The sequence below is a fragment of the Stenella coeruleoalba genome (genome assembly GCF_951394435.1).
Source record: "Stenella coeruleoalba genome assembly, chromosome: 12".
Classification (NCBI taxonomy): Eukaryota; Metazoa; Chordata; class Mammalia; order Artiodactyla; family Delphinidae; genus Stenella; species Stenella coeruleoalba.
In genome coordinates, this window is record NC_137158.1 from 8,699,794 (window position 1) to 8,720,066 (window position 20,273).

General features: G+C 42.5%; 1 protein-coding gene and 1 long non-coding RNA gene across 2 annotated transcripts in view; one reads left to right on the forward strand and one right to left on the reverse strand.

The window, feature by feature from the left end:
- COL19A1 (collagen type XIX alpha 1 chain) overlaps positions 1-20,232 on the forward strand; it is a 363,495-nt gene extending 343,263 nt beyond the window's left edge. Inside the window, exons 48-52 of the mRNA XM_079939273.1 lie at positions 2,357-2,518; positions 4,039-4,105; positions 14,264-14,392; positions 19,131-19,208; positions 19,389-20,232. Of these exons, the coding sequence (XP_079795399.1) occupies positions 2,357-2,518; positions 4,039-4,105; positions 14,264-14,392; positions 19,131-19,208; positions 19,389-19,516 (564 nt within the window). The 3' untranslated portion in view covers positions 19,517-20,232. The remainder of the gene's footprint in view (positions 1-2,356; positions 2,519-4,038; positions 4,106-14,263; positions 14,393-19,130; positions 19,209-19,388) is intronic.
- On the reverse strand, positions 12,398-15,853 carry LOC307195285. The gene is made up of 3 exons (XR_013830765.1): positions 15,833-15,853; positions 12,776-12,979; positions 12,398-12,434 (listed from the first exon to the last, which is right to left on the reverse strand). It is a non-coding gene; the product is annotated as an uncharacterized lncRNA (long non-coding RNA).
- Positions 20,233-20,273: the final 41 nt, after the last annotated feature.

The window sequence follows — 20,273 nt, forward strand, 5'->3', positions numbered from 1 at the left end:
TCCAGTTTGGAAAGCTTCTATCAGCCTCCTGTCTCAGACACCTGTCCCTACGGTAACTATCACCCGTGTGTTCTTTACCTGAAGTAGGGTTTCTCCACCTCAGCACTGTTACTCTCTGGGGCAGATAATTCTTTGTCACAGGTGCCTGTCCTGTGCTTTGTAAGATGTTTAGCTGCATCCCTGGCCTCTACCCACTAGACACTGTACAACCAACCTCCCTCCAAAAATGTCTCCTTGCAACTCCAAATGCCTCCCTGGGAGCAGAGGAGTTGTCAAGACCCCCTGAGCTGGGGGAATAATACTAGGCTGAGTAAGGGGGGCTGGTGAGGGGCGAGAGAAAGACAAAGGGGAAATGAACATATAGAGCTACTAGTAATGCCAGTCACGGCGTACGCTTTTCTTTTCATTGTTTTGGTTGTTGATGTCATTGTTGCAGCTTCCCATTCTCTTCTCTAAGGAACCTTAGCATTTTCTGCTAGAAATGGATTCATTCCATGGCAACATGTTCCTTGAGCATTGTTATTCAGAGGGGTTCTAGCGAGGGCTTGCGTGTGTGTGTGTGTGCGCGCGCGTGCGCACGCACGTGCACACACGTTCTTGTGTACTGGTGTCTAGTTTACTTATTATTACCCAAATAATCCATGCTAACTGAAGGAAACACAAAAATAGAGATAATATAAAGAAAAAAAGCCTACCTTATCCCACTACACAGAGATATTTTGGACATATTTCCATCTCACTGTTATACATCATATACACGTTTGCTCAATGCATCGGTACAAGTGAATATATACTTTTCAAAAAATTGGTTCATACTGTTTCGTAAGTGAATTCTTTCACCTAATATATGACGACCATCTTTCCATGTCAGTAAATCTAGATCCACGTGGACATTTTAGTGGCTATATGTTATTCCACTGTTTGGATATACCTTTTCCAAGGTATTTGGAAAATACCCTGCCCCCTTTTCCTGGGTATTTAGGATCTTTCTAATTTTCATGATAAAAAACCTTACTATAATGAACATCCGTGTGCCTAAAGTATAAATGATTTTAATCGTGTTTATTTTGCGCATGCTCAAAGTGTGCTAGTGGTTCTTTTCTTTCTTTCTTTTTTAATCTTAGTCATCTCCAATATTTCTCCAGATGCAAGCTGGGTTGATATACTTGTATGAGACATATTTTTATAACCAAGACAGTAGAATTGAAATTAGGTCCAACTGTTTTTCTTCTTTCTACATGGCTTCTTTCTATATCTCTTCATTTATGACCAAATAGATCTTTGTAATTGTTCATTCATTTTTATTATTTTTTAAATCAGGAGAAATAGAGTTTGGACTTCTGCAGAATAGTCACAAATAAAAGAATCATACAGTGAAACACCGGGCAGGTCAATGCACCATTCTTTCACATTCAGTGTGATCATCACCTCCTGGAACTGTGGAACTGAATGTTTGAAATGTGGTACTGAGACACCTGCTCAGTCACACATGCGTATTCTCTCATTCACATTCTCCCCCTCTCTCTCTCTCTCTCACCCCCTCCCTCTTTCATACTCTCATGCCCGGACACATACAGTAGTAGACACCTTGCAGGATCAAAGTCTACACTAACGAAACTTCTTCTCAGATTCAGGCACATCTAATTTATTATGCATCTTAATCAATGAATTCTCTTACAGTTTATTTACATTATTGAACGAATGACCTCAGTGATGACGCTCCAGTGACCTACTTTGAACCTTCCCAAAGGCTCCCTTTCTCACCTTCCTGACTCTTTAAGATACACTGCGCACGCACACACTCACACACACACATACACGTGTGCATGTAAAACACGGGCACAGAAACCAACCCACAGAAACTATTAAAGACCAAGCATACGGGAAAAAGCAGAAAAAAGGAAAAACACATGATTTAGGAGAGCTTTTGAGTGTCCTGAAGCTTTTCCGAGTGAAAGCTTTCAGTGATGAAATCTTCTTAACCATCTTCCTTCCTTATTGAAAAGGAGACCCAAGCCTGAAGTGACAGCTGCTGTTGACTTTCAAAAGTGGCATCACTCTAGACTGGCACCCGGGTACAAGTAACATCGTCACTAACTTTGTACTGAGTGCTTTCCACGTGTCGGCTTGTTCTAGGCCCTTTACCTGAGTTAACTCACTTCTCAGCATCGCCTATTCAGTGGATACTCTTAATAACCCCACTTTAGGGAGAGGACGCAGGGTGGAGCGAGCTCGATTCACTTTACCCCAGGCCTCACAGCTAGTACGGGCCAGTATGAATCCAGAACCTCTGCTTTTAGCCACAGCTAACGTGCTTCTAGAAGAGCTCATTCTTATTCATGTTTCTCCTTAACAGGGTGATCAGGGGATTCCAGGAGACCGAGGCCCACAGGGTGAACGCGGAAAACCAGGCCTTCCAGGCATAAAGGGAGCCATAGGTCCTATGGGGCCCCCAGGAAATAAGGGCTCCCCGGGGCACCAAGGCCTTCCAGGCCACCCAGGCCTCCCCGGCTCCCCGGTAAGTGGGCGAGGAACTCGTGGCTGGGACTGACCACGTGTCCCTTTTACAACAAGAGCAGTCATAAACCTTTCAAGATTAATATAATGAACCTAAGCTGGCTTCTACAAGGGTGGCAATAGCTGTCATTTATTTCAAGTTATGTGTGGACTCCCCCTCTTAGTACTCACTAAACATCCCTCAATAGAGCCTCACAACTAACCTGGGAGGACAGGTGACCTGTCCGTCCGCCTTGACGAATGCAGAAGCCGAGTGCCGACCTGTCCAACGTCACAGTTATCCAGTGGGTCAGACCCAGGCGTGACCGACTCCAAGCCCACACTCTTCCATACTGTCCACAATGTCCCCTTACACTACCCAGAAAACACAGGTCTGCTTCACGTTAACACTCCATTCTGTTGACAATCAGAACAACACATCTGCCCTGTACGGTGCTTTGAAGTGGAAACCTGTTAGGCCAAGAAAGAGTGTTCGGCTAAGGAAGCCCATGTCCTTATGAGCATCGTCAGGAGGCTGGTGGATGGCCATTCCACGGAGAACTGAATCCGAAAATATCCACATCAGGAAGAAAGGGGAGCCCTAGCGTGAGGCCAGGGGGTTAAGGACATGCCGTCCTCAGATAGTCAGCCAATGCCAGAGATTGGGCCGAATTGGGCGTTCCCACCATGTGCTTTCGTTTACCCACTCTGCCTGCACTCTGCGTGAATAAAGCCTCTACAGTGAACCCTCAGGGCTGTGTCAGCACGTGGTATTAGATGCATTCGTTCAAGTTCATTTGCCACATAAACAGTGAACGTAAAATATTGAAATTGGAACCGTTCTGTCCCACAGAAATCATCGCTTTATGAGTAACAACGTACTTTGAAACCCTAACCATCATGAAAAATAATAGCTCCCTTTTAAAAATGTCAAGGTATTATAGTAAAACGTTACTGTTATAAATGTGAGATACCATTTTAAATGTTAGGTTCTTTGTCGAATTCATGGAGATTTATTTGTCAAGGGGTTAAAAATTCAACTGGCGTCGTTTACCTCCTCCGCTTTACCAGATCCCACAGCATTTTCTGTCAAGGAAAGGAAATTGCTTAATACAAGTGTGCTTACAATGTGCAGATTGCAAATAAACTTCACCATGAAATGGGTAAAACTTGGTAAGTTTTATCCCATGAACAAAACATGCTGAAGAATCATTCAGCGTACTTGGAGTTCTCTTCCTTCGAAGATACATAATAAAATCAGTTAGATATTGACTTTACCAGTGTCCAGGGATTAGTTACAGGTTAAGAATGTGCCTGGGGTGGTCCCGTCATAACACTGGTTCAAATTACTTCAGAAAATGAAGTAATAGGAAATGCCTTTCCTAATCGTGTGAAATCTAATAGGAAGTATGTTCGTATCGCTGGTTACGGTGCCGGCCCACAGCTTGTAAAGCACTGTAGTTATGCACTTCTTCCCAGCATTTCTGTTCTTTATTCACTTGTGCTAGGTTCTGCATTAACAGGCCTTTTTTCTCTCTTTAGGCTGATGTGGTTTCATTTGAAGAAATAAAGAAGTATATTAATCAAGAGGTTCTGAGGATTTTTGAAGGTGAGATTTGCTTAATACACATTTCGGAAGTTCCCCGCCCCCCCCCCCCCCAGCTGTAGGGAGTCCCTCTAGCAGCGTTCTCCAACGATGGCAGTGCAGCTGCAGCAAGCAAAGAATCATTTTTCCTTTTGTTGGGGGGGGGGGCAAGGTGAAGGGAGAGGATACATTTCTAAATGGTTTTTAAAAATCAAAATAATATTGCATGACATGGGAAACGATCAGAAATTCAAATCTGTGTCCACAAATAAAGTTTCGTTGGAGTGCAGTCCTACTCCTTCCTTTATGTATTTTCTCTGGTTGCTTTCATGCTGGACAGGAGGATTGAGTATGTGACAGGGACCGTATAGCCTGTAAATCCTTAAAGATGTACTATGCGACCCTTCGCGGAGAAAGTTTTCTGACGCCTGATGTAGATCCTTTAATAATGCAGCCTAAGATAGCATTCCTTAAAAAAAAAGTCTCCATGTCACACTGTTGATTCATTTTGAGTTTTCAGTTAACTAACAACCCTCTGTGTGCCTTATACGAACTTCTAAAAATCAGGGGTTTCTCATTACGCGCTGCGTTCATTTTTACAACGTTAAGTGTGTGGTTTTATGTTTCTTCTTACTCAGTTTCAAGTGGTTGGTGTTCAAACATCATTCTCACCTGAAAATATCTTTTGGAATCTTGTCTCATAGGGCAGGCTGGCTGACCCGCATAACTTCGTGTCATCTCTCAATTTCCTAGGCATGTCATCATTCTAATTGTTGCTAGAAATGTGGACTAAGGAGGGTTAGGGCTAAATGCCCTTGCGTTTGTCCTGCTCGTTCGTAAATCATCTATGAATCTATGGTATTAACGAGTTCTGAATCCATACAGCTGTCTTAAAATCCACTCTACATCTCTTTCTTTAGTCACAAGGATATTACATGATTTAATCAAATGATTTGCTAAACTCAAGATCGCGCCCCTCAACTGTGAGCTTATAAGGTGGGAATTATTTGTCTTGAGAAAATAAATCTACATTGGCTGGTGGTTCCCGCTTCTTTTGCAAAGCATCCTTCCTTTGCTAAGCTAAAAATGCGTTGTTGAATTTTGCAAGCAGTAGGATTACAAGATGCCCTGATTTCCTCTTAAATCTTTCACTGCCAGCATGGAGTTAGCCTCTCTCCAGGAAGCCCTGAATATTTTAAGCAGTAGTTAGATTTAGAGACCAAAATCTCTCGGTGCTTGAGGTCACATTATCTTATTTCACGTGAGCACTTGAGAGAGAACAGATTAGCTCAGGGACTTTTGGTAGCTTCAGTGACAAAATAGAAAAAAAATGTTTTTTCAAAGGTCATGAATTCATGCTGTTGATTTCACTTCACATTGATCCCTGCGAAGTACCTTTACCTTGCTCTGACATGACAGTTTATTAATACAATTGTCTGCTCTTTTTTTTTTCTGAGCTACCAGTTTTCTCTTTGTAATTTTAATTTTGCCCTTACATTTTAGAATCTCCTTTTATCACGTCCGTGATCTCTTATCTCAGGCAGCTTTAACGGGGAGCTTCAATTTCTTAAAATACTTTACATAAAAACACAGAGTAAATAGTTCTGTAGTTAATTAGTCTAAGTTTTTAAAGGCTGGTTAAGGAGGTCAGAAAATATAGCCAGGCACTCTCAGAAAAACGTGACATGCGGAGATACAGGAGGTGTCCGTGTTGCAAGTCCTGGGGGCACTGGATAAAGGCGGAGCCCTGGTGGCCTGCCCAGCAGGGGAGGAGACGTGGCCACCTCTGCAGGGGAGGCTCCACACGGCCCTCTCAGGCCACCGGGAGGGTCCTCCCAGGAAGGGCTGTCGGCCTCCTGAGGACGGAGGTCACGGAAGCTGGGCCACTCACGACCCATCTGTCCCACCCCCTCTCCCCCAGCCTGGTGAGGCCCAGTAGAGTGGTCAGTGCCCCCCGCAGAGGCCCCAGATGTCTTGGTGTCAAGACAATATTCTCAAGTGGCCCCAAAGCAAATTTTTTCCTGAGACTTCCAGACTCTGAGACTCCAAATGGGATCCCCCCTCTCTTTCTATCTCTGTTGGCCCCAGCCCTACAAAACCGTCTTCTCCCGAACAAAGTTGTACCTGGAACCCAGAATTTAGTTATTCGACACCTTAGTTCATTTGTCCCAAGATTATTTCAGGTCAGTCCATGTCATCTTCCACTTCGAAGTCACCTTTTCCATTGCCTCTGAACACCACTTATAAAAGAGAAAAACAAAATCCTCCATTTTCACAAATCTTAGAGCTCCAGGGTCACAGTTCTCCTTTTCAGAAAGCTTTCTCCGTAAAAGCCAAGATGAATTCTCACGTGTTAAAACAGTTACGGGCTCCAGTGAAGCAGCCCCTGTCTGCCTCTCTCTGGCTGAACCACTTCACAGAGAGCTGTGTCCATGGCAGCCGATCGCCTCTGCTCCACTCACCCCTGCAAGTCCTCAGCCTCGAGAGGGATCCTCTCTGCTCAGCCACCGCGGGTCGTCTGCGGGGCTCAGGGGAGTCCTGCTGTCCCGCGTCATCGTCCAGACCATAGCAAGGCCCTAGACCAGGCCCCAAAACTCAGGCTCTCCTCATGGAGGTTTCCAACCCCTCTGGGGATTCGCAGGCGACCCTGCTGACACAGCACTCCCACAGATCTCACACTTGGGACTGTCACCCAGGCCACTGAGCCCTCTTTCAACTTCCTGATGCCCTGTCCCAAACCCAGCATGCTGGAAGAAAGATGGTTCTCCACCCATCCCAGGTCCGGGTTTCCGGCAGATACAATGCACAGACATGCACCCAATCTAAAGTTGCGTTAGATTCTTGATTTCATTGGCCAGGAGCTCAAATCCTTGTGCATGCAAGGTGGCCACGCAGAAAGGGGACAGAAGCTGTGTGTCTCAGCTTAGCCCCTTTTTGTTTGATGAGGGCCCTGCAGCCGGATCTGAGAAGCTTCATTCTTGCTATGACACCCACCAGCCTATTATATTTGGGGATTTATATCACCCTGCAGGCAGGATTTACCAACCTGGGCAGGCAAGTGGACAAACGTCTGGCCCTCTGGGTTCTTTTTTTTTTTTTTTTCCCCTTTTGCGGTACGCGGGCCTCTCACTGCTGTGGCCTCTCCCGTTGCGGAGCACAGGCTCCGGACGCGCAGGCTCACAGGCCCAGCCGCTCCGCGGCACATGGGATCTTCCCAGACCAGGGCACGAACTCGTGTCCCCTGCATCGGCAGGCGGACTCTCAACCACTGCGCCACCAGGGAAGCCCCCCTCTGGGTTCTTGAGACAAACTTGGAAGCGACAAGGCCATACCGACGTCTGTGGGAGGACAGGAGGATTGGGGCTGTGTCCCTGAGCAATGCTTCTGCCTCTAGATTGCCAGGGCCAGGAAAGCCCCTCACCTATGTTTTCTCCATTTTCCATACATAGTTTCATCCACATGTGCGTGAACATGTATGAATATGGATTATCCTGTCCTCTTGTTTCCAGGCTGCAACATCTCTACAATGAAGATAGTAATTTATATATGTATTTGTATACACATATTTGTATATGCACAGTCTTCTCCTAGATACACATAATTGGAGACGTAGATAGTTTTTAAAAATAGTTTCCACATCGTAGTCTCTGTCTCTTCCAACCTGCATCTTTCTGTTTGTTTGGGTCTATCATTCAGCTTAGAGGGTTTCCTCAGTGCCAGCCATCCTTGGCCATGTGCTCATACAAGAGCATGGGTTCTAAACAACTGCTGGAAAGTTAGGAGTGAATGGTGGCCTTGCCAACAACGAGCTTTACCGTCGGGTAATCTGGATGGTTTTTGGGGGGTTTTGTTTGTTATTTTTTTAATTAAGGGACCCTCAACTTCACTGTCTTGAAGTCTTTCCTTGTATTCTGGTCAGATTCCCCAAAGGAAACACTTGCATCTCCTGCCGGGTTGCCAGCATTTGGGGAGCAAGGTAGGCGGATAGGGCAGTGGTGGCCTCAGCTCCAACAAGGCAATGCCCATTTCTTCTCCTTGTTTCCAGTAGGCAAGCCTGAGTCTCAACACAGTCTGGGGTCCCCAGTGCAGAGATGGTCTATTTACACGTTTCAGGTGATAAACCTGCCGCCTTTTGCTGGGATTAGGAAGGGGCAGCTAGGCAGCTGCACAGAGCAGAGAAAGGGATTTCTCAGATCATTTCTTAAACAGGCTTTCATCCAGTCCCCCTTATTTTAGTTCCCCTCCTTTAGCCCCACTTCCAGATGTAACTCCCGAACGTTTTAAGGATTTTGTGATTTAACACAGGCTGTTTCTCAGCTCCTGGTGTAAAGATTTGGTTTTCTTGAGTCTGCTAAGTCATCCACACTCTGCCATCTTGTTCTCAGCTTCCAAAGGTTAATGTCGTCTCCTTTCACATTCTCCCATTCTTGTGGTTTTATGCCTTTAAAAGTACCATTGTTTTGTAGTGATTCAGGAAAGAGTTAAAGCAGATGCATGTGTTCAGTCTACCGTCTCTACTCATAATAACATTTCAAAGCAACAAAGGTGACAAAGAATCGAGCCAGAGTTAAATGTAGCAATAACAACCCTTGGACCATAATGTGCCACGAAATGAATATGAAGCCACCAAAGATGCTGTTGAATTAACAGTTAGAATGAAACCAGAAAATCATTCTCAAGACATGAAAGGAAATTACTCTTCTGATATTTTTGCCCATTAAGAGATAACTGTATCTAATTTTTGCTTCCACATTTAAGAGATGTATGGAAAAAACTCAGAACATTGGAACCAAAAAGTGACTTACAGAACAGATTACCAAGCCTATGAGTAAAAGTTATTTAACCTGAAGGCTAAGAGGTAACAATATTATCAAGTAGATGACTGATTTCCCAAGGGAAATACTCATTAACTACTCTCTGTTTTCCATAAGGGGGTAACAAAAGGAAATAAGTTGACACTATAACAAGAAAATGGGCAATTAAACATTTGAATGGGCATTAGGAGAAAAAAGTGAATTTCTCTCTTTGAAAATATTTACAAATTCTGTGAAATAGAAGGGAGACCTGGGCCAGATGACAAACTTCCTTCTCCGTAGAATGTACTTTATTATCACATTAATGTTAATGTCTGCATGATATTAACAAGCCCATTCTCCAAGGAAGGCCAGCCATTGGTGTCCTTTGTTAGAATGACTGCTGTGGGGTTGCCTCAGCAGATGGCCTGTGTTTGTCTGGTTTACACAAGCTCCTCTCCAAACTCTTCAATTTCCTGCCTCATTACAAAGCACAGCCAAAAACAGTTTAATTGACCAAAGATCCCTGAAAACAGAGGAAATGCAATTAAGAATCCAAGTCTTTACAATTTATTTACCAGCTCAGAAACATATTATTTAAAATTATAGAGCACTGGAGTATGGTTCAGAGGAGGTAATTACCCTGTGCTAAATAACTGTTTTTGAGTGTATCTTAAAGCTAGATAATTTACAGCTAGAAGTAATTATTTAAAAGAACTCTCTGTTTTGCTAAGAATATTTAAAAGCACCCAAAGCAAGTTACTTACAAATTCAATTCCTACATTAAAGAGGAAAACCAGTGCTATGAATATTTGTGTTTAGATATTGAAGATATTCAAAGAGGTATGTTTCAAATTAAGAAAACCTGTACTGAAATATATATCTATCTTTTAAGTACAAAACAACAAATAATATGCAAAGTTTCAAACTGTGATCACTGAATTTCATATTTTTTTATAAAACACGCAGTTTACGATGTAATATAAAGATATTCTATCTAGATTCAATGTGATGATTTGCAAAACTATATATATTAATTGCAAATTTGTTTTATCTGTTGTTACTGGAAACAAATGTATTAACAGCAACCAAACACGCCCCAGGTGGAAAGTCAGGTAATAAAAAGTTTTACTGGAAAGCCGGTGACTTAATGTCACTCTTACGGATGACTCATCAGACCCTCATTGGTTTTCATCATCATTGTCAATCAATCCACATCAGAGATTCTGGTCCTCTGGGTACTGGCATGTTTCCATTCAGTTTGCTTTGTGATTTCAGAATGTGAGTGTAGGGTGATCACTCTTTTGTTTATTATAGCTAATACTCCACATTTGTTGAGGCTTTTCCCTTAATGATTCTATTTGAAAAGAATTTTGGTTTTATCTCCTAAACAGTGTAGGGACCTACATGTTTTTAAACAAAATTTTTATTGAAAGTCCATTGAAAAATAGGTTTTACTCAGTAGTAATTTGCTCTTTATCAAAAATTTGTAAAACATTGACATCCTGTTTAAGCGAAAAGTGTCTTTAAAGTTCAACTAAGTGAATTAAACTGAGCGAAGAGACTGGAGAAAATTGAGGTAATTCTTTACAAGGTCTATATGGTTTGGCCCTTGTTTTTTCTAACTGGCAGCTATAGATTCTAATATGTTACTGTCATTTGGTTCTTAGTTGCAGAATAAACACTAATTTAATCAGTAAAACATTTTTCTAGAAGATTGGTCTGCACCAAACCTATGCTGAATTTTTCACATGGAAGGGTCATTTCTTACTACTTACTAGCTATATCTTTGAAAAATTGTTAGTTTTACAAGTGAAATCATTTGAATTTGCTTTTTAAAGAAAATAGGTGAAAAGAAAAAAAATGTGGTTACTTTTTTTTGTCATGGCAAGGATATGCCTTCCTCCAGTTTTCTATTTTAAATCTAGTTACATATATATTAGATTTCTTAAATATGAGCTATATAAAATATAAACAAAACAAGCAAGTTTAAATACAGAATCCAGTGATACATTGTATTTATCATGGACTTTGGGTGAATTTGCATTAATGACTACCAAAATTATCCATACAGTGGCAAAATATTGAAAAGGCTTTTGAGATGAAATTTAACTGAACAATAGTCTATGTGGGGTTAATAACCAAGAATTCTACAATAATAAGTGTAACCGTGGATTTGCTTATTCAAAAAAGTAATTCTGAGAATAATTATATAACAGATTTCTAGTCATAAAATAAAGCTTATTGGTAGTTAATCTTTATAGTGCACGGAGCTTATAAAAACATGGATAATAATTCTTATTGAATATTGAAATGATAATCTCTCTCTGCTCTCTCCATGATTTCTTTTTTTTTTTAACATCTTTATTGGAATATAATTGCTCTACAATGGTGTGTTAGTTTCTGCTTTATAACGAAGTGAATCAGCTATATGTATACATATATCCCCATATCCCCTCCCTCTTGCGTCTCCCTCCTACCCTCCCTATCCCACCCCTCTAGGTGGTCACAAAGCACCGAGCTGATCTCCCTGTGCTATGCGGCTGCTTCCCACTAGCTATCTATTCTACATTTGGTAGTATATATATGTCCATGTCACTCTCTCACTTTGTCTCAGCTTACCCTTCCCCTTCCCCCTGTCCTCAAGTCCATTCTCTACATCTGCCTCTTTATTCCTGTCCTGCCCCTAGGTTCTCCAGAACCATTTTTTTTTTCTAGATTCCATATATATGTGTTAGCATACGGTATTTGTTTTTCTCTTTCTGACCTACTTCACTCTGTATGACAGACTCTAGGTCCATCCACCTCACTACAAATAACTCAATTTTGTTTCTTTTTTGGGTGAGTAATTCTCCATGATTTCTGAACAAGAGCACTTAATGCAGAAAATGTTAAAGGCCCAATGCAAAGCCCTGCTTATAGAGAATGTTTAATTTGGTTAATAATTTGACTTGTTTAGGAATTTTAGGGTGAAACTTTTAATTTATATTTTCATATTTACATTTTTTGGTGTTCATTTTCCAGACCCTTTAAATGTTAGGAGTTATTAATGCACCAGCGTCCTATGATGCAGAGTCACTTTTTTGTTGACCCTAAGCACTGACATTCGATGTACCCTGTAGGACCCACTCACGGTCAGACAGCCGAGCTCACCCGAGGTAGCACTCTTACCCAGTCCTGCCTCCCCTCCCTGGACTTTCTCTTTAGGACCCAGAGGAACAGGGTTGGGCTCCAGGCAGCCTGGTGGATGAACAAAGGGCAGATGACAGTGATGTGTCCTTGAGAAGATTAGGACGCATTCAGGTCATAAAGGTCACATCACTCCACACTGACAAAAGATTTTTAAATGTTCTGGATAGCTTGTCAACTTCCTGTAACGTGTGTTCTTAGTTTCAGCGTTTTCTTGAGGTTCACAGAAATGCACAGAGACTTTGCTGGTTTCGCTCGGTCTGCAGTTGGCATTCCCTGGGCGCATACTCCTCGACAGCAATGCTGCGTTTGTCCCTTGGGCCAAATGAGACATCCTTCCTACTAAAACCTTGGCTGACTGATGGAACTAACTGGAAATCAAACCAAAAACAAAAAGAAGAAAAGAATAATATTGAGGGTGTATAACAGAACATTTTCTCTAAAAAGCATAAATTGTTGACAAAGTAAAGGATTAGCCCAGTATAGAAATTAAACAGTGCCATGAAACCATAATGAATAGGAAGCCAGTGACCCATCTTTTCAATAAATAAACTTCTCAATAATGCAGTTTTGTTCAAGGATATAAAGTGTCACATACCATATGAGTTATCTATTGCTGCATAAGAAAATATCTCAAAACTTTAGCGGCTTAAAACAACAGTGTTTATTATCGTGCGTTTTCTGTGGATCAGGGACTTAAAGGGTCACTTACTTGTGTGGTTCTGTCTCGGCGTCTGTCATGAAGTTGCTTTCAGGGTGTCAGCCAGAGCTGACGTCCTCTGAAGGCTCAGCTGGGGCGGGAAGATCCACCTCCGGGCTCACTCACGTGGCTGTTGGCAGGTGGCTTCAGCTCACCCCCGTGTGGGTCTCTTCATGCCCTCACGACGCGGCAGCTGGCTTCCCCCAGAATGAGAATCTAAGAGAGGAAGCAGCCAGGAAGCCACGAGGCTTTATGACTTAGTGTCCCCACTTGCCTTTCTTCTATTCATTAGAAGTGAAAGGAAGTTCAGCCCACACTCCAGAATAGGGGGATTAGGCTCCACCTAATTCCATTTGGAAGGGAGTGTCAAAGACCTTGTCCACGTACTCTAAACCACCACACTGCACATCCACAGCACTGCTGGAAAGTGGCTTAAATGTATTATAACAACCAGTTTTTAATATGAACCTGAATTCTCTCCTCAAGTCATTACCAGAGGTTAATTAGGCTCTAGGACAGCGGTCCCCAACCTTTTTGGCACCAGGGACTGGTTTCATGGAAGACAGTTTTTCCACAGACCGGGGACGGGAGTGGTTTGGGGATGATTCAAGCGCATTACATCTATTGTGTACTTTATTTCTATAAGTATTACACTGTAATATATAATGAAATAATTATACAGCTCACCATAATGCAGAATCAGTGGGAGCCCTGAGTTTGTTGTTTCCCTGCAACTATATGGTCCCATCCGGGGGTGATGGAAGACAGTGACCCCCGATGTGTGTTGCTTATGTCCAGTCTACTCCATAAGGTGCAGCTTAATTGTCACTTGCCACTCACTGATAGGGTTTGGATATGAGTCTGCAAGCAGTTGATTTATTAGGGTCTCTGTGCAGTCAAACCTCTCTGCTCATGATGATCTGTATTTGCAGCCGCTCCCCAGCGCTAGCATCAGCGCCTCAGCTCCACCTCAGGTCATCAGGCATTAGATTCTCATAAGGACCATGCAACCTAGATCCCTCGCATGTGCAGTTCACAGCAGGGTTTGTGCTCCTATGAGAATCTAATGCTGCAGCTGATCTGACAGGAGACGGAGCTCAGGCGGTAATGCGAGCCCTGGGGAGCAGCTGCAAATACAGACGAAGCTTCGCCCCGCTTGCCTGCCGCTCACCTCCTGCTGTGTGCCCGGTTCCTAATGGGCCATGGACCCCTGCTCTAGGGTATTGTCTTCTAGATGGGCAACATCTCTGAAGCACTGAAGGTTCTCAGTCCTCTGATCAACACAACTCATCTGCATCCGTATTCAAACAACTTTGTACAATCTGTTCTACTTGAACAATCAAAAAAATCTCTCCACGCTCAGACCAGTTGGTAAATTAGATGTGCTTAAATTGAAAAGCAAGTAATTTTTTGTTGAATTTTATGTAAAAATATTTGAAAACTTTTGACATAAAAAGTATTTCCATAACATGCATATTATTTTCCCTTTCGTCAATGAAGAGAGGATGGCTGTGTTCCTGTCTCAGCTCAAGCTGCCGGCAGCAATGCTGGCTGCCCAAGCTCATGGGAGGCCTGGTCCACCAGGAAAGGATGGGTTGCCTGGGCCACCAGGAGACCCTGGGCCCCAAGGTACGTCTTTGAGGACAATATTTGTTTACCAACTCTTTAACTCTCAGTATTTATAACATGCTAATCACAGTTAAGGCAAAAATTATATCTATTTATATACATTACAAATATATATTAATATACATTAAAAGTATGTATATTAGATTATATATAATATATATACTTGGTATGTGTTTTATAAATTTATATAAAAATATGTATATATAATGATTTAATATAGGATATCTTGTTAATATTTGATATTCTAGAAATAAATTTTTAATTCATTCCAGTTTAAACCTGACTGATAATTATCTGCTAATCTAAATGTATTTAATAACAATACTTATTATGATAATAACAGCAATAATGTGCTTATTTATCATTATTATCTGCAAATTTCTAGTCATTTATGCGTCGCAGTTAATGTAAGTAGACAACAAGAATCTTAGTATCTTAGTATCTTAAAGAAACTGAGGAAAAAGTCTTAAGACCTGCTACTATGACTAGTGATTTGGGTCCGAAATATATTTTTGAGAAATTTTAGAATCCTTTTTCTTCTGCTAAAAGCTGTGGATGGTAACTTCTGAACTAAAAAAAAAAAAAAAATTCTCATGTTGTTTTTAAATTTTTCAAAGCAAGACTTAAATTGGCAAAAACAAAATTTGCTCCACTGATGATAACTTGATAAGAGACATGATCTTAAATGTAGCTTGGCTAAATTTAGCTGGCAAGAGCATTTCTAGAAGTGTGATTGGCAATCAGCAGAGGGGCCAAGGGGACCCTGGTTTAGAAGATTCACAGCTCTGACAAGGAAGCATTAGATCCAATGCATACGTACTGTGAGAGGAAAGACCAGAGACACTGCTTTTCATGTGTTATTATAGAGGAACTCAAGGGCTCTCCTTGGAATAATCAAAAGCTTGTGTAAAGGAGAAAGACAAAGATGCTAATCTGGAAAGATGCATGCACTCCAGTGTTCATAGCAGCACTATTTACAGTAGCCAAGACAGGGAAGCAACCTAAGTGTCCATCAACAGATGAATGGATCAAGGAGAAAAGAGAAAGTTAACACCAATATCACATAGGAATACAGTTCAAAATACTATATATGCGGAGAGTTATTTCCCTTTCACTAGTTCACTTTCCTTCCTACGGCTTCTCTATTTTCTGTAGGAAGGGCCCAGAGGTGATTGCTGTGTCCTCCCTCCCCTGAAAGGGGCACAGCTTTCCCCGGTCATGGGGTTTGTGAGGGTCCTAACTTCCCACTGAGACTGACAAGGCTTCTGGTTTAGCTAGCAGAGTGTAAAACAATGGCAGTGAGTCACTCTAGTTTCCCTGAACTGTCTTTGCTACCTAGTTTCTCTTAGGTCACAGAGAGTTTTGGCAGGGAATTGGAAGCAAGTGTAGAGTCAGGTGTAGCCTTGTGTGTGTACCATTGTGTAAAGGGTGGTTAATTACCATCTTCTGCTAGTTGGGTCTGTTGTGAATTCAGAGTGTAGGAGACGGGAAGGAAGACCTTGATAGCCCATCTGAAGATGTTGGATGCCTCAAACCATGTGAAGAACCAGGACTGTTAACACCAATAGGAGAAAGATCTTGGACAGATGCTTCACACAGTGGCCATCTAAGGGGACAAGAGCAATGCATGGTCAGGATAGCAAGGAAAACCCTTCTGGAACTAGAGTCACCTGTCCACACAAACCCCTGTCTCGGGCTCCCTCCCATGCAGGGAAGGCCCACCTGGAAGGCCCATCTGGAAGGCTCTTGGGCAGAGGCCGTGCCAGGTCAGCAGTGTTCGTGCAGCTTTTGGAAACAAGACCTCTGTTCACCACTCATTGGCCTTCACTTCTGCAAAAGATTTCTATGGGTTTTATCTGCTGTGCTGCCGAGACCTTATCTACTGTTTCCACTCCTGATGGGGCTTCGGATCCAGTTCTTTTTTTTGTTTGTTTTGCAATATGCGGGCCTCTCACTGTTGTGGCCTCTCCCGTTGCAGAGCACAGGCTCCGGACGCACAGACCCAGCGGCCATGGCCCACGGGCCCTGCCGCTCCGCGGCATGTGGGATCCTCCCGGACCGGGGCACGAACCCGCGTCCCCTGCATCGGCAGGCGGACTCTCAACCACTGCGCCACCAGGGAAGCCCTCCAACATTTTTAAAAGGAATGTTTAGTAAAATTAACAAAACTCTTGTCCCACCAGAAGGTTCTGACCACAGACATATCTTGATTATAACTCAGGTGTCTCCTCAACGTTTGCATATCTCCTTTTCAGGATTTGTTACATGCCAGAAATGCAGCCAAAAAATAAAACTCGTGAAATATGGGAGTTTATAATAAGACCTGAAAGTCAAAATGACTCCTTGATCCATGGGCTGCGGAATGGATGTAGTGTTAGCAGGCATGAAAACAACATGAATCTTGTTGAACATCCTTTCAGCACCTGCTCTTCTTGCAGTGAGAGTAGATGCCAATATGATTCTGAGTTGGGTCACCTTGTTTGCACTTTTCCTAAATTCCCCAAAGGGCAATTGTTGATGCCTTTTTTTTAGTTCAAAAGCATTTCCAGACAGTTTTCGATTTTAACCATCCTTTGGGTTTCGGATTATTGCCTTCCCACTGTGCTGTGGGAGGAGTGCTTTCCTTGGTGTCCTTTATTCCCAGCCCCCAAGAGTGGGAGTTGCTTTGGGGGGGTTACTAGGAGAAAAGGGATCCAGCCATTCTATCCCACATCAATTTTGGAGGGGTGGTATTGGGAATGATGGTTCTTACTTTTGAACTTCTAAAGTTCAGCTGTTATTGGTTTGTAATGAAAGAAACCACCTGTTATGTATAAGCCAGTGGCCCATAGAGTAGTTGACGTGACTGAGATAAATTTGACCCTTCAGATCTGTTAGCAGTAGGGGCCTTAGGAAATGGGAGGCATATGTGTGTCAGTATGGTGACAGGTTCAGTGGCCAATTAGTGGGCCAGAACAAGCAGGCCAGACAATGTGGAAGGCTTGCAGACAGCTTGTAAGGTCCCACATGAAGAGTCATCCTCCCAAATGCCAGTAACACTCTTTTTCTGACCTCATTTTTCCAGCGTGCAGGTAAATGCCCTGATTTACAGCTTTAGAAGTAAATCCCTTGTGTTGAAAGGGAAATAAAGTCTAACACCTTAAAAACTCCAGCAAGCACAGTTCTTCAGTGATGAGAAGCTCTAGGTGCTTTGGATTAGGACACTGCTGTTGTTTTATACTTTTTCCTACGTAAGCTACACTGATATCAAACTCTCATCCTGTACCTAGGGGCCAAGAAAACACATGTCTGTTTGCAGATAGACCAGCCTTTCAGTCTTTTCCAAATTTCGAGAGAGGCCTACCCCAAAGGGTGAAAAGCTTAATTCTAGAGAATGGGGACGTTGTTTTTGACCTTATTAGCGTTCCTATCTGAAGTGTTGTTGTGGAAAAAATATGTATAGCTGATTCACTTTGTTATAAAGCAGAAACTAACACACCATTGTAAAGCAATTATACTCCAATGAAGATGTTAAAAAAAAATAATAATAATAAGACCCTGGACTTCCCCTGTGGCGCAGTGGTAAAGAATCCACCTGCCAGTGCAGGCGACACGGATTTGATCCCTGGTGCAGGAAGATCCCACATGCCGCGGAGCAGCTAAGCCCGTGCGCCACAACTACTGAAGCCCGCGCGCCTAAAGCCCGTGCTCCGCAAGAAGAGAAGCCACCACAGTGAGAAACCCGCGCACCACAACGAAGGGTAGCCCCTGCTCGCCGCAACTAGAGAAAGCAACGTTTTCCACATTTCCCGCGCGCAGCAACGAAGACCCAACACAGCCAAAAATAAATAAATAAGAAATACATAAGACCCTAAGGCTTCTGGGGAGACTTCATAAGGAATGAGCTTGGGACCTTTTTAGGAAAGTTTAGAGTAGAAAGTTCTCATGTGCTTTGTCCACTTCAACATCTTTATCTGTTAATAGTCGGTCTGTATTTACCTAATGATGTGAGAGATCTGTACAAACAAGTTGTTACATTTGACAGGACACGTGTCAATGTTACCTTATTATACAAATACACGAGTTATTGTTTCTTGTTTTGTGATGCCGTAGGCACTGAACTCCATATGGAATGATATATTTTGCATTATATTGAAATCTGAGAACTGAGGTTAAATACGTAGCTTTAGCACCTACGTTGTTCGTTTGGAATTGCATTCAGTGTCGTTAACCCTCTTGTTAATGGGAAGTTCATGTATCTTCACTTATTTTTCGTTCCTCCTCATTTTTTTAGCCTATGATCTTAAGCCCTCACTGAGATGACTTGAGAGCCACCTTAACGAGGTGTCTGTAATAGCAGGAGCTGGGTTGAACTATTAAATATACCTCAGGTGGTAAATGTCATTTTCCTGCAGAAATGTTTAAATATAGATTTGGAAGGGTGCTTTCAAATGACCCTAAGTCCAAACATTTCTCCTTACTGCTCACGTTTGTTAAATGAAGGTCACTTACATAAAAGAAATCCTGGTGATATTTTAAACGTGAATATGTATCTATTTAGTGTTCACTCCACTGTTCTCTCTAGGATCTAGGATTGTATTGAATCTCTGTAACATAGTTTTCAGATATAAATGTGTGAAGATAGTCCACTGGGTGGATTTTCAATATACACCTCAAAATATTTCCTGAACGTATATCAGTCTGTTGCCAGAGAACACGCTTACTTTTTTGTCTCTCTTTTTGTATATCTCCCATTTAGGCTACCGAGGACAGAAGGGAGAAAGAGGGGAACCGGGAATGGGGCTTCCAGGGAGCCCAGGACTTCCCGGGACCTCAGGTAATAGTGATATTATCATCTTCACAACATGAGCAAACCTCCCAAAATAGAAGCCATGCCTGCTCCCCGATGGCCCTTAGGTATCGCTGCAGGTGACACTGAATGACCCACGTTGGTTGGAGGGAGGGAGCAAATGCCATATGTTGACCCGTGTTCTGATGGGGTCTTTTATTTCATTAGCTCCGGGCCTGCCAGGCTCACCAGGTGCCCCAGGGCCCCAGGGCCCCCCAGGACCCAGTGGAAGGTGTAACCCAGGAGACTGCCTGTATCCCGTCTCTCACGCCCGTCAGCAGACAGGTGGGAAATAACCGTACCTGAGGACGACTTGATTCCCAGCCATCCCTCCTGCTGTTGGAGCTTTCTTAGTACTGTCAGACCCTCATGATTCATGGGTGACTTTTTTTTTGATGTAGGCCAGACATTAAGAGCAAAAATTGGAATCCTATTCCTATAGTAATGGTGAGATCAGTCTTCTTAGAATTTTTCCAAATTCATTCCATGTGTCTTGTTTCACCATTATTATGATTTTTATTCAGAGTTTTCTATGAAATATGCAAGCAAATCATATCATTAGTTCTTCTTCAAGAGGAAATGACATCTTATGATTTAGACTGACGGCGATGTACGTCTTATAATCCCATCGACTTGTATCTGGCCTTTGATTTCTGAATTTTACAGTTTCAGACTTACCTGAAAGTTTTCTTGGTGTTTAAATTTACTAGCATTGCTAAAAATCTCATCACCTTTTTTGATATAGTGCATTGTTCCTGCTGAATGTTTTTTGACTACTTTTTATAGCTTAAGAATTCTTATACCATCCTGTATCCATTCTACTTATGCAGAGAAATAGATAGGCAATAAGACCTTCACTTCATAACTTATATTTTGGAAGAAAACCCAGGCGGCCGTTTTATCAGGGAGCCCAAAATCCTACCATAGCCAACTGCTGAAATGATTTTGTCGATTCTGTGTAATGAGCTCCGTTCAAAGCAATCCCACCGGCATGAGTATGTCCTGCATAAGAAGGGAGGCAAGAAGTCAAAGCCCAGCACTGTGGCCCTGCAC